The sequence below is a fragment of the Cygnus olor genome, chromosome 3 (genome assembly GCF_009769625.2).
Source record: "Cygnus olor isolate bCygOlo1 chromosome 3, bCygOlo1.pri.v2, whole genome shotgun sequence".
In the NCBI taxonomy this organism is placed as follows: Eukaryota; Metazoa; Chordata; class Aves; order Anseriformes; family Anatidae; genus Cygnus; species Cygnus olor.
In genome coordinates this window covers 35,276,681-35,291,171 of record NC_049171.1, presented here as the reverse complement: position 1 = coordinate 35,291,171, position 14,491 = coordinate 35,276,681, and the positions used below count along the sequence as shown (strand labels likewise).

Sequence of the window (14,491 nt, the reverse complement as noted above, 5' to 3'; positions counted from 1 at the left end):
TTAAATGATATTTAAATATTCATCCTGATTGCAAACTGCATTGGTCATCTTCGATAACATGCGTTAAAATTTAAAAAACAACAACAAAAAACTGCACAAAGCACTGCCAGGTTGTTTAATCCAAGACTCTCACATATTGGACTCAACTTCAGATTAGGAACAAATTTATCTCAGTACATGCAGAAGTCCCAGATGCATATAGCTTCTGTTTTACCAGAAAATCTTGTATTTCTTCATTTTGAAGGAGTAACTTCAGCCTGAAATCAATTAATTGTCTTTGCCAAGCAAAATCCTTGGGTGAAATTACCCAGTAGACTGAAGTAGAAACTTATTAGTTTCTGTGTTAGTTTCAAGTTCAGTCTAAATGAGATGGAAGTCAGGTTAGGGATAAGAATAGTCAGTGGCTGCCCATATTTATTTCGGAAATGTTGTGTCACCCTTCTTTACTTTTACAGTTCCCAATTTTCGAGTTATGCCTGCTCCGCTGCTATCTTTTTGATCCTTAACAGGGTGGGTTACCTAGCTTTAAACAATCTTGGATCATAACATTTATGAACATGAAGATTAAAAGTATTATTTGAACCTTGTACAGCTGTAGGCATGCATTCTTTTTTCCAATGGGAGCTTGCTTAAATGTCAAGTTTGTCTTCTCCTGTTCAGGTTTTTGCACCACGTCCTGTTTGGAGCGTCCCTACAGGAGCACGTGGTGTGCTTTAGGCCATTCCTGTTGGCACAAACTCTCTTCGTGCAGTGTCTCTCAGTATGTTTTATGGGTGCTCAGCATTGTTTGTTCAGCTTTTCTGATTTTATTTTTTTCCTTTCTGGATTTTGATAGATACATTGTTCTGAGAACAGTAGATCCAAATTATCTAATCCCTGTCTATTGGAGAGAGTTCTTTCTACTCTAATCCATCGTGGCTTTTGCATCTCTATCATTCATACTGAAAGCAATTAAGTATTTTCTTCCTCTGAATCTAGAGCCCTCTAAGGGAAGATTCATGTTTGAATAGCTTAAGGTCATGTTGGAAATCTTACTAATTTGTACAGGGCTCTAATTATCTGGTCAAAGGTATGCAAGGAAAAATGGGTACTCTTTTAACTATACAAGAAAACAGGCACTGTGTTAACAGGTTGATAAAACTAAATATTGGCTTTCTTCAATAGTATTCTCAGGACTAATAAGGACACTTAAGTATTTCTGTTCAGGTAAGTTCGAAGTAGCAAGAAACCTGCTGATAACTGCTTTGAACATGGTTTATATAGTACCTTTCCCCTCATGTGTGACTTTAATATTTTCAGCTGTTTTTGTCATCAAGAGCTCGAGGATACAGCTATGTCTGCCAGACTGTGGATTATTCAGATAATGTATATGAAGTTAGGGTGAGTATTTTTTTTGTATTTGTGTGTGGGTGGATGTAATATGTAACACTACATAACGTTTAAAGTCTTGTCTGAAAACGGTATTCCCAAAGCTGTGCTGTCTGCCATGGCAGTATCCCGTTATATTCTCTCAGACCGCTTCAGGCTTGACTGCTTTGCACATAGCAGAGTTAATCACAATGCATCAGCGTATCTGCATTAACTTTCATTTGACTGCTACAAATGAGGATAGTCTTGAAGATACCATCCTTGACTTCATCCATGGTTGTATGTTACAGGATAAACTTTATACACATACTTAGGTTGCAAGCCTATGCTGCAGTTTATGATACAGGGTAACCACAGTAAAGGTATAGTTCTAGATCAAAGCAAGCAAGATTTGTCAGCAGGTACTGAAGTTGCACTTCACTCATACTGGTAAGGCAACTTCTTGTATCCTTTACCCGTTTGGCTTCATGAACTCTTGCTGACTTCTGGCAAATGTATTATCAGTATACTTCATTGCAGAAGCTTGGATTTCAAATGTGTGTTTTTTGGAAAGCATTCAAGTTAAAATCAAAGTGCAGATGCTTGTTAACTTTTGTAATGCTGTTGACTAGCTCATGTTTTAAACCTTATCTTCCGGCAGAGCTGACACTTGAGAATCTTGCAGCTGTCCTTGCAAGTTTCATCCTCGACAGATTAGGACACGTTCCTGAAAATGCAACGAAAGCATGTTATGGTCTAAATACATCAAATGTTTATGACGCGTTTTGAAAAATACTTCTCAACAAGGGGGCTGTTCACAGGTACTCAAAAGCCTGTGCAAGTGTCAGGGCTGGTAGTGAGAAGAGCAGGTTTGATTTTTACAACTTCTGTATGATGGCTGATATTGCAGAACAGCTCTGTAGATTTTTTTTTTTATTGACCCAGCGGTAGTCACCTGTCTTTCTTCTTTGCCAATACTGTACACCTACTGTATCATTCACTAGAATACTTCTGTTAATGATTTTTTTAAAAAACAAAAATTATTAAAGTATAACAAATGCTTGATAGGTTGTGGAGTTTTTGTATTTATTTTTTTTCTGGAAAAGATAGGTTGCTTTATCAATATATGTTCTTTGTGCTTCCCGGTTTTTTAAGATTTTGGAAACTTACGGGTCTGAATAATCTTTATTTCTAAAGTTCTGACTTGTAACACTCAATTTGCAACTGATAGAGTTGGGAAAGCAGGGAAAATTGAGTTCTCTCAAGTGTTGCAGTAATTGTTTAGTACGTTGTCAGTCAAGACCCATGTCTTGATCATTATTATCTGGTAGCTCTGAGTAAATTCTCACTTTAGGAAAATAGGAGTACTACAAGTGTACTTTGAGGAGTCTAGGATAAGTTTTTGGCCTGCTTTACAGTGTATCATGCTTTGCATTTAGATGGTATGGTCGTGTTGCTTGTCATACGTTGTCAGCAAACAAAAAATCAAGATACCTTTTGCAATGCTTTTTTCTTAATATAAACCTGCAAAAGTAATTTTAAAATATCAAAGTGTGGGCAACTTCCTGCAGTTTCAAGTTTACAATTGATAAACCTTGTATCACATCCCTGAATACTCTTTCAATAGATACAGATACTAAATGTCTAGTATTTATTGGCACCAGGGTTTCTCAGAAGGGGAATGCTGCAATAACGGACTTAGTTACAGATGCAGTCACTTTATTTGGTAGAAACTGAGTAAATGAGTCTTGTATTAGTCAGATAAAGGAAATTGTAAACAGTACTGAGCCCAGAAAACATTGTAGAGAACGATCTGGAGAGCAGCAGCTTCGTATATGACTTCATTGCAGGTGTTGGAAAGCTGGAGCAAATACTGAAAATTGCAAAAACTAATTGTATATGGTGATCTGAATGGAAATTTAGAAGTTCTGGCAAAACTTCCATTTATATCTTTTCCTGTTATGCAGAAACTGCCACTACAAAGTTGTTATGTAGCAGCCACATTTGACCAAAGGTCCTGCTCAAAATGAGGGGCAAGAAACCATCCTCCTTTCCTGAAGGCAGTACGAAGACCTGGTAAACAGTCCCAAAGCAAAGGCTTGGCTATCCTGGGTGGCAGCAAGTCTTTCCTCTCCAACCCAGATCTTGTCTTAGGGCCTTAGCCAAATGATTTCAAGAGAGCAGTATAAGACTGGGCACGTGGTGGCCCTTCCCTTGTATAGTGCAACACCAGCAATCTGCAGCTCACAGATCTCTTGAGTCGGAGACGGTCTCCTTGTTGTACTGGTTCTAAAGGGCACATCACTCCATGAATTCGCCTGTATGTTTTCTTTGTCAAGCTTCTGGTATTCACTGACAGTTAATAAATACAGTGTGAAGAAGTTCGTCCCCTTACTTAGTGTTTTAAACCTACCTACACCTGTTAATCCCGTCAAGGTTTCCCTTACAATAGGCAATGGACAACTGGAGCAAGCAAGTGATAAAAATTAGATTCTGCAATTGCAAAAAGACCTTACTCCTTTCAAATGTGTTTACCTTCTGGGTGTAGTAGGTAGCCTTACTGGCTGCTGACAGGAAGTTGGGGAGTTCGTTCTGTAGTTGGTTATTTAAAAAAAAATAATTGTTCATACTAGAGAAGAAAGAAAAATGGGGAAAAATCCCCAACAAGGGATTTTGAAGGAACTGGAGCTGCATCTTGGAGGAAGTTTTAAGTTTATAGTTAGAGAGCCAAAATAATATAGGTGCAGAGGTGAGGTTTAAATCCGTGCTCCGGAGTGCTCCTTTGGAAGCTCCAGTATTTAGGGTGAACGCTTTCCCACCTTTGTCTAAATTAAGATGTGTTATCATCCATAAATAGTCACTTTCACATCTGCTTATGTTTGTGTGTTCTGGTTTCCCGGAACAAGGTTCATCTATTTTATTAGCATTTCTGGAGAGCTGAGAATTAGGAGTTGGGGTGAACTCCTTCCTAGCTTTAAGTGTACCAGTTGTAATTGATAAGCTGAGCTGTGGTTGTAATTATGCTCTGCTTTTACTCGCATTGTTTGTATGTATGTCTATAGCTTGAATGGTTTCCTCAGATGAAATGATATCAACTTACTATGAAAATAACAAATTTCTGTGAAAAGGGAACTTGAATTAATAAAATAAATCTTATTGTCCTATAAACAAAATTCTGTAAGTGAAGCAGGAGGAGAGTGAGTTCTCTTAAGAAGCAAACAAAACCCCCAACTCTTCATGTTATTGTTAACTGCTAAAAAGCACCTGTCCCTTCAAACTCCTTAATGGATAACCATCTCCAACCTCAAGTGAGGAAGGAGGGTGCAGGAACAGAGCCCTGTGTTAAAACAGCCTTCTCTTTAAAAAGCCTGCAGCAGGCAGAGGTCATGGGATTGGACCTCTTGTTGACCCCCTTAATCCTAGGCTGTAATGTAATCTTTCTGTGCCATCTGGTGTTTTAACAGACTTAGGCTGATGGACATGAAAACTGCCAGAAATTGTATGGTCATGACTAGAACTATTCATTTGAGGAATTCACCTGTTTTAATGCATATTTTCTTTTAAGCTGCATCTTTCTTTCATGCTGTGTCCAACGAAAGACCACATGTTAGGTCGTAACTTCTGATGCTTTAATGGAGAAGTTTGTGTATTGTTCTGCTTTCTTTTTACCCCCATCGCTGATTGCATAAATGGCTTGGGGCAAAGGAGGTAATATCTGCTTCAATTTTTTTCTGCATCTGTAAGTTAATGATCCTAATGCCTGCATAAGTCATTGGGAGCTCTGAGATAGTTCAGTACCTGAAGTCCGTCAGTCGTGAGAATAAATGATAGTAAAACTTCATGATAGGAAGGAGGAAGGCAAAAGAGCTTTTAGGCAAAAGATCTATATAAACACAAATTGGCAAGTATAATCCTGAAAGAGGAAAAAAAAAAAAAAAAAGAAAATGGAGGCTATTTTTATTCTGAAGTGACGGGAAGCATTTTGATCAAAAGTTCAGTTGATCTTGATCCCTGGGCTCTAATTGTTTTTTTCTGCAAGGCAGGTAGAACTCAAAAGAGGAGGAATAAAGTGCATTAAATGACTTCCCAGAAGTGTATAGTGAACCTGTAGCATCCTGGGCATAAAATCTAAGTGTTCTGTTGGATTTTTCTCCACTTACGTTTTGCTCTGCCATACCGTAAATTTGCAAGTACAGCTTATTATTCCACTGTTCCTTTAACAAAATACACAGCAGCTTGGTTAGAGCTTTTCTGGCAGTTTGCTTGTAACTGACCTATTGATTCTTTGCAAGTTTCTCGGCAGGCAGGGCCTCCAAAGAACCTGAGTGTTGTAGCTGGCTTGTCATTTTATGGACACAGTCCAAAGTGTCTACTGCCAACTGATGAGATGAAGAGATGCTTATCTTAATTTATTTAAAAGATGCAGCTTTAGCAAAGATCTGTGAAAGATGCTGAACTGCTATGCTAATCCATGGGTGTGAGACGAAGCCTTGGTGTGGGTGTTACACCCAGGGCTCCCTCTCCCAGGAGCAGAACTGCACTGGATATTGGGTAACTTGTGTACTGACAGCTCCTGCAGCTTGGGCTGCGTGGCTGGGAACTCCGAGGTCTGTGGGGGTCCCTTCTCTTTCGTCAAGCACCTCTCCAACTTTGGCAGATATTCAATATCTTTTTTTTTTATGTAAAACTGACAACATTTGTGTCTTCTCCCTGAGACCTGAAGTAGGCTATGTTATGTCTGTCGAGGGAGAAGGGTACTGAGTAATGGGTATACAGAAGTCTGCGGTTTGGCATCGGTAAGTTGTGCAGTCCCTTTGGGAAACCGCAGAGTCTGCAATGCAGAGCTGCGGCACTCTTCTGCTCCTGTGCTGCTGTTGTGTTTTTTTTGTTGTTGTTGTTTTTTTCTTCTACTGTAATCGCTTTTTAAAACTTCCACCACTCCAATTATGGCTGTGACAAGCTTACTCTGAGGAGAGACATGTTCCTTTCTAGCTATTTTGGAGATATGGAGGAAAACTCCATGCAGGGCTGTAGCATTGCTCTGTACTGCTTGGTCTCCTGATCCCCCTTTCTCTCACTCACCCATACTCATAAATCTCACAGTACGTGTATATTTGGGAAGGGAAGCTGCTGCTGCTCTTAATTTTTCTCTTCTGTCTTCCCCGGGGACCATGGGGGTGGCAGAGTTACTTCACATAATGTTAAGGTAAGAAAGTCTGATTTGCCTTCAGATGAGTCTGAAAAAGACGAAGAGAACAACTTACAAATAGGAATGTGTTGTGACATTGCCTGCTTTCCTTGCTGGTGGTGCTGTTTTCATTCCCCCTGCCTTTTATTGTTATTTATTCTACATGTGAGTCACCATCTGGGATATGTCCTGGTCCCACCCTGCATAACAAGCCAGTTGACTTACAATGCCAGCAACTACATTCATTGCTGTGCTTTGGGATCTGGAAGGGAATCCCCACTAACAACCTATCCCGGTAGCACAGTATTAGCAAATTACTGCACAGAGCTTCTGGGCTTAACCTGGTACAGCAATATTCTGGTTTCAGCAGGAAGCCTTGTTAACATTGCATCTTGGGCAAGATCTACTGTAATTGGTGGATTAGGGAAAAAATGCTTGGGTGTGTAGCACTGCTTTGTTGGATAGGTGGGTTATATCTGCAGCTTGTGTGGCTCCCTTGATCTCACTTCTTCTGTTCCCTGAATGGAGCATAGCCACTGGGGTAGTGCTGGTTTCCAGAGAGGGTGACTGGGTAGACTGGAAGAAGCTGCAGAGAATATTCGTGGAATCACAGAATGGTTTGGGTTGGAAGCGACGTTACAGACCATTCAGTCCCAACCCCCCTGCCATGGGCAAGGACACCTCCCACCAAACCAGGTTGCCCAAAGCCCCATCCAGCCTGGCCTTGAACACCTCCAGGGATGGGGCATCCACAGCTTCTCTAGGCAACCTATGCCAGTGCCTCACCACCCTCAGAGTAAAAAATTTCCTCCTTATATCTAATCTAAACCTACCCTCTTTTAGCTTAAATCAGTTACCTGTTGTCCTGTTACTACACTCCCTGATTGAGTCCTTCCCTATCTTTCCTGCAGGCATCCATTAAGTACCAAAAGGCCGCAATGAGGTCTCCCTGGAGCCTTCTCTTCTCCAGGCTGAATATTGCCCTAACAGATGTGAAATCTTTACCTTACCTAGCTTATAGTCTGATTTGTTATCTTCCTACCAATATGCCTATGATAGTGAAAGAATTTTATGTAAAGTTTCAGCCTTTGCATTTTCATTTTACGGCAACGTTTCTGCCTCATTGTTCTGACCACATCAAAGTGTTGCTTCATTAGTATGGGAAGCCCTGTGGTAGTCTGCTGCCGCAAAGCTGAGATACAGAATGAAGACACACATTCCTTATGTTTAATGAGTAAACTGTTCAGAGATAATAAAGCTTTTAGTTCTGTTAACTCTCTTTTATAGCAGTGATTTGTGAGGAATATACTCAGAATACTACTTCTACTACATTCAGAGTAGATGAATGAAGTATTATTTTAGTTGTTACTCTAATACCATCAGATGTTTGACTCCACCTCAACATTTACCAGGAGCTGAGGAAGGAAGAGATGTTCTTCTATTGCAGCAGCTAGATGGAGATAATTTTATTCCATTCAGATTGGAATCACTAAAACCTTTTTTTCTTCTTTAATTACAGATAGCTGCTGCTTTATGGTGGTATTATGTCTCCAAAGGAATTGAATACTTGGATACAGTATTCTTCATCCTGAGGAAGAAATTTAACCAAATTAGTTTCCTTCATGTCTATCACCATTTCACCATGTTCACTTTGTGGTGGATTGGTATTAAGTGGGTTGCAGGTGGACAAGGTGAGTTCCCTTCCTCCCATACCCTTTTGAGTGAACGTAAGGGACAATTATTATAATTGTTTAGGATCAATGGAAAAAAATTTTGTTAGACTTAACATTATTATACAGAAGGTTGTTTAAATAGCACTGAAGCAGCGCAGTGGCTTTAAAGTGTATAATCTTCCTTTGTGAGAAATGTGGGGGAGGAAAAGAGAGATACCAGGACCCATAGTCTAATGAATTGCAAAACTTTTTTTTTCCTCATGGGCATCAATTGCAAGCCTGAAGTTTTGTCTTCAAAATTATCCTTGTTCTGTATGAAACAGATGAATGTGTCTTGCTTAACTTTAACTTTTGCAGATACAGAGAACTGCAAAATCTAATTATGGGCAACAATCTGTGTGCGAATGTAATGAAGTTAACGGAGACATTATTTTGGCATTATATCTGAGTTTGGGGTTTGCTTTCTTTTTTATGTAAAGAGGCATATATAAATTCTGAAACCTTCCTTTGAAGATGAGCCAATAAATCTGTCAATTAACTTTTAAAACTTATTAATGACACCAGTCTATAATTCAATTTCAGTCTATTTTTTCCTGTTTCATTTCTAAGACCAGCATCAAAGAACTTTATTCCATTGTTCTTGCTACATCCCCCCTTTCCTGCATTGTATCTTTTGCCCTGTTTATCTCAAAAAACAAACAAACCAAACAAAAACAAAACAAACAAACTGTTCTGTTTGTAACATGTTTTGTAGGCTTACAGCACTGAAAGTAACATACTGTAAACACCAAACTTTTTTTGTCAAACCACACTGATACTTAATGTATGTGGGTTTTATGCTTTCAGTTACTACAGATATCTTGTACTAGTAGGTAGCATATTGGTTACATAGGCAAATCTATTATAAATTAACTAACAGAGTCTATGCAGTTTACCACATGGGAATCTTGAGTTGTATGATTTCAGCAGCTAATGTCTGCCTTCTCCTAATATTATATACATCACTACCCTTTTGAGCCTCTCTGTAGTAAAAGGAAAGCCTTAACATGGTATAGTTTATTCCTGTTCAATGGTTGCTAATCTTGACAGAGAGCAAAGAGATCTTAATGCGAAGGAAAGCAAATGCCTTTGTTTCCAGCATCGATCATTCTGGTAGAAGTGCTATACATTGGTTTAAGAATGCTGGATATTATAAGTCATAAATAAAGAAACTGAAGATGAGCTATTTAGACAAACTTGTTTTGCAATGCTCTTAAACATCTTACAACCATAAGTGAAGTATTGCTTTGTATTATTTTTTGGCCTCTTTAATCAGACTGCCATGTGAGTTTCTTGATTTCTTGCTGAGTTGTGAACCTTACACATCTAATTACAGCTTAACAGATTTAAGTTCAGAACCTGAAACTGCTTTATACTTTATATACTTTACACTGTCAAATACTCCCTTAGCAAAGCCATCATACTTATACTACAATAACTAATGTGTAATCCGTGTGACTTATGTCTGTTCAACAAAATCTATGAAAAACTTTTGCATAAGAAGTTCCATGAAAGTAGTGACACACTAATTGCACGAACAGCTGTTTGTGTCAGTACATGTCAGCTATCAGGTCTGTGCTCTACAATTGAATATTTCAACGATGGAAGCCGGACGTGCCCTGTGTTTTATAATGTTTGCTATCACACAAATACTAGAACAGATATTTTTTCTTTTTGTAAAATTACATGAAAATCTTCCTTCTGTTTCTGGACAGCTTTTTTTGGAGCTCAGATGAATGCATTTATTCATGTCATTATGTACATGTATTATGGATTAGCTGCCTGTGGCCCTAAATTTCAGAAATACCTGTGGTGGAAACGATACTTGACCATATTGCAATTGGTAAGTGAAATTTCTCCATTTATTTCAGAAATTGTCTCTAAGTTGATTTCTTTCTGCAGAGCTTTGGAACAGATGTCCTTTTCAAAAGTTCTTAGTTGTCTGATACTCACAGCTCAAGTTAAAATTAGTATATTCTTAAGTGAAATTAAGCAGTTAAAATAATTGCCTAATTATACAACCATTGTTGTGGGAAAAGTTCTTAAATTCTTATTACTGCACAGCGGCATTTGTAAGTTTTAAAAGATTTTTATTTTCACAAAACAGACACTATTATTTAGTGACATAATAATAAAAATTATTATTGCATTGGAAAAGTGCTAAAGATGACTTCAGCTCAACCTTAGGCTGGCATTGACTCCATTCCTCCACACCCACATATGGAAGCAGGAAGTAATACTACATCTGGCAATCCTATTCTAAATCCCATGAAACTGCCATCGTAGTTTTAAGGACAAGCTTGAGATCTGCTTTGTTGTACAGCAGTAACCTGATATAGGAAAATCTAGTCGCAATTGAAAGCGTCTCTATTTATTTTTTAGTTTTCAAATCTACTTTAGGGCTAGTAAAACAGAACTGGAGGTAGAAGTATGGAAGTATTTATTTCATTTCTCAGAAACTGCACAGCATGGATAAGAATTCTGTGAGTTTACTGACACTGCTTTATGGGTTGTTTCAACTGAATTAAAAAAAACTGTTCAAAAGACAGAGAAAATCCAGATCTCTTCATGCCTTCTCATTTTTCTCATTCCGAAAACTCGTGCCAGATAGTGCAATGAAGTTGATGCTTCTGGTCATGTGTTGGGGATGCATGATAGGACAGCCAAATACAGTTTCCCCCCACCTCCCTCTTCATCAGTTTTCATACCTTCACACCTTGGTATATATCAGTGCAGTCAGACCCACAAAATACATCCAACCCTTTTTGATTGTGTATTTTCTGTCTTTCAGGTGCAGTTCCATGTGACTATTGGCCACACAGCCTTGTCTATTTATATTGATTGTCCTTTCCCTAAATGGATGCACTGGGGTGTAATTTTCTATGCTGTCACCTTCATTTTCCTGTTTGGTAACTTCTACTATCGGACATATAAGCTGCCCAAGGAACCTGTAAAGAATGGCAAAATAGCAAATGGTGCTGTTGCAAATGGAGTAAGCAAAGCGGAAAATAATCCAGTGGTGGAAAATGGAAAAAAGCAGAAAAAGGGAAAAGCAAAAGGAGAGTAACTCGATCCAGGCCTTAACCGTTGTTGGCAGTGAGGAACCTACAGTTTGGTTTATAAAAGGAAGAAAAAAACACTATATGTACCAATTAACCTTAGGTTACTGAAGAGCTAGAACACAGATGTTTTCATTATTTATGAAGATTGTTTTAAGAACAAAACTTAAAGTTGAATTTCTATTGTAATTATGTAATTATCACACACATGGTCTCTGTGTAAACTTGTAGACTGCTGGTGTTGGTGAAAGTAAGGAAGAATTGCAGTTAATTCCATGTTTAGCAGTCCAAAAGTCAAAACAATCACTGACACAACCAGTTTTGTTGGCACCCACGTTTCTTTGGGAGAGGGAGGGAGAGGAAGTAGCATTTGGATACTTGTTTTCTTTCCAGAAAATTATTAAATTTCAAATTATGATGTATTATCTAATCAGAATGTGCAACTTTTCTTGTCTTCCTTGGAAAGTATCTTCAGACACATCATGTTTATGTGCTGTCAGAACAGTGTTTGACTTTTTCAGACATTACTTGATTTAATTTAGTGTCTGTTACAGTTTTTTGGTTGTTTTTTTTTTCCCTTGTGTGGAAATATACCTACCTCTTCATCAGCTGAAAGGAATATTGAGCATTAAATAACTGATTTCTGAAATATGGAGTCCTCTAATATACATATCTGTTAATAAGAATTTAGCAGAAAAATTAATTTCCTGTGGGAGTGAAAGGGACTTTTTTCAGGTATTTTTTGGTCAAATCATCAATATTCTAATTTAATGTAAACTTAAATAAACTTAAATTTTGGAGTGGTATTTCTAGTACAGCTAAGTGAAGATGACATTAGATTTTATAAATATGAAACAATACATTGTGTGAAGCAAGCAATTAAAGTAGGCCTGTTGCTTGTTGTCTGTGACCTGCATTAAACCTGTAGTGCTGATGCTGAAAATTGTCAGATGACATTTGGTGGGGAGAAAACAAAGTGTAGGTCTGTTTAGAAGTGCAGTGTGTATGGCTAGTCATACTAACAGGACAGTCACTTTACTGGGGGAGAGAATTTAGTAATACAGTACAAAAGACAGCAAACAAAATGCTGAAAATGCTGCTACTACTTGATGCACATCAATACTCTATTTGTTTAGACACTTGCAGACAAAGTATCGCTAATAGGCCACCATTTTAATGTGAATATCAGAGATGAGCTGCTGAAACTCTAGTTCCAAAATATTCTTGGCTCTTCTCAACCTAATTGACAAAGTGATTCTGCTAATCATTTTTCAGTCATAACTGCTACACAAAGTAGAAGCCTCTTTTAGACAGCTTTTCATCTTACTTGGTACATTAATGGGCTAACTCCTTTTGTGAAGAAAATATAAAAAGAGTTTTATGAAAGGGAAATGTGATCTAACTAAGAAGTTTTGAGTTGCTGAGGATGCAATGAGTAAAAGACAGGTTGAATTAGAAACCATGTCCTGAGCTCTGGGTCCTTGCTCATCACTGTAACAGCTGCATTGTTGCTGTGGAAATGCATTCTTCCCAGCTCTGGTCAGAAACATTCATTGCTCGATGCAAGTGATATCATTACTGCAGGAAGAATGTACGTGGAGTTCTAGGTATAGAGATTAAAGTGTGTGGCACATCTAAGATCTTGCATCTCAAATATCCATTCACCTGTTGTGAACTGTTTTGCACATTATAAACATCTTTTGTGTCTTGGGTTTGTCTCTTGTCACTGTAATGAAAGCTATCTAAACCTAAAAATGCAGGTCATAGGGAAAAAGGTTGGTTATGATCTGTTCTACTGGGATATAATTCCTAATGTTGGAGCTGATTCAACTACAAGACTGGTTCATCGGTAATATCCATGAACATGGATTTTATGGCAGAATGTAAGATTGTTAGAGAACGTCTCTGCTGAACTGTAATGCATGTGACCATTAATTTTCCTATCCGTTGTGTCTTGTGATTCTTCCAGCCTTTGTAATGAATCTTTTTTGCATTTGTATAACTCTGTTTATTTAATGTGGCATGGGGAAGAGGGAACATGGTCTATCCTTCTTTTTTGGACAGATGCCACTGCATTTAACCAAGCCAAAATGTTGGCTGGCTGTGTTACTCTGGAATGGCTAAAGGAGCAAATAACTACAAAGCAAGTTAGACAGCAGATTTACAGCACACCCGCTACTCCAAGGTAATGTCTGGTGTGGAGATTCTTACCCTTCTGTAAATTCAGGGTAGCTTACCCCACTGTGATCAAAGGGTAGCTTCTTTCTATTTGCCGTGGGATGTGGGCAGCTAACTTGTAAATCTGTATCATTCCTTGTTTTGTGTTTAAATTGGTCATTTGCTCTGTCTTTATTTCTGTAAACCAGATTGGATAAACTCATAATCTTAATGTGATCCAGCTCCAAGAGAGCATACCGAGAAGTATTCTAGTACGTGTTCAACTACATCCTTTGCTACACTTTGTAAAGTAAGAATTATATCTTGCATGTTGGCAAATATTTAAAATAATTGGAAGTCAAATCTTCTCTCCCCCTTAGCGTGCATGGAAGCTGCTTAAAGTTGATAAAACTTGAACTTTATTGGCAGAACTTGAGTAGAATCCTATCCCCAAATTCTGGATCACTTGGTACCTTTTAAAAATTTAAAAAAGAAACATTAAACAATGCATTGTGAGAATGCATGCATAGGTACACATCATGTTGTCTGGACATGTGGATAAACCCAGTTTGAGATTAGCAGTTTAATGGGGGGAAAAAGAAATCACGTGTTCAGTTGCTGCAACGCTGCTCTTTTGAGTCGATCTTCTGCTATATGGCTTTCCTAGGTCTATTTATAATATATTGGATTGTTCATGACTTGAGTCCCATTCTAATCTTGAATATAATGGCCTTACTAAATGTGCATTTTTATAGGCATGGTCAAGAGTGCAATACTTCTGTTTATGACTATGCAGCTTTTTCTTTTTCAAAATTTGAGGTATTGATGCATATGTGAGATGTTGCCAGATTCATTAAAGTCATCATTTAGTCCAAAGCTCTTCAGACATTTGCCACAAAAGTAAGAGTGTATGTGTAAAAATGTTTTTGCTGTACACAGAATTGAAATTTAAATTATATAAAACAAAACTATTTTTCAGTGATTTTTTTTCTAAATGCTTCAAAATTATTTAAAAGTTAAATCCAATC

General features: G+C 38.0%; 1 protein-coding gene across 2 annotated transcripts in view; it reads left to right on the top strand.

The window, feature by feature from the left end:
• Positions 1–14,054, top strand: part of ELOVL4 (ELOVL fatty acid elongase 4) — a 32,877-nt gene extending 18,823 nt beyond the window's left edge. For both annotated transcript variants that reach the window (XM_040554006.1, XM_040554007.1), the window contains exons 3-6: positions 1,300–1,380; positions 8,055–8,226; positions 9,963–10,090; positions 11,039–14,054. In XM_040554006.1, the coding sequence (XP_040409940.1) occupies positions 1,300–1,380; positions 8,055–8,226; positions 9,963–10,090; positions 11,039–11,314 (657 nt within the window). In that variant the 3' untranslated portion in view covers positions 11,315–14,054. The remainder of the gene's footprint in view (positions 1–1,299; positions 1,381–8,054; positions 8,227–9,962; positions 10,091–11,038) is intronic.
• The last annotated feature ends 437 nt before the right edge of the window (positions 14,055–14,491 follow it).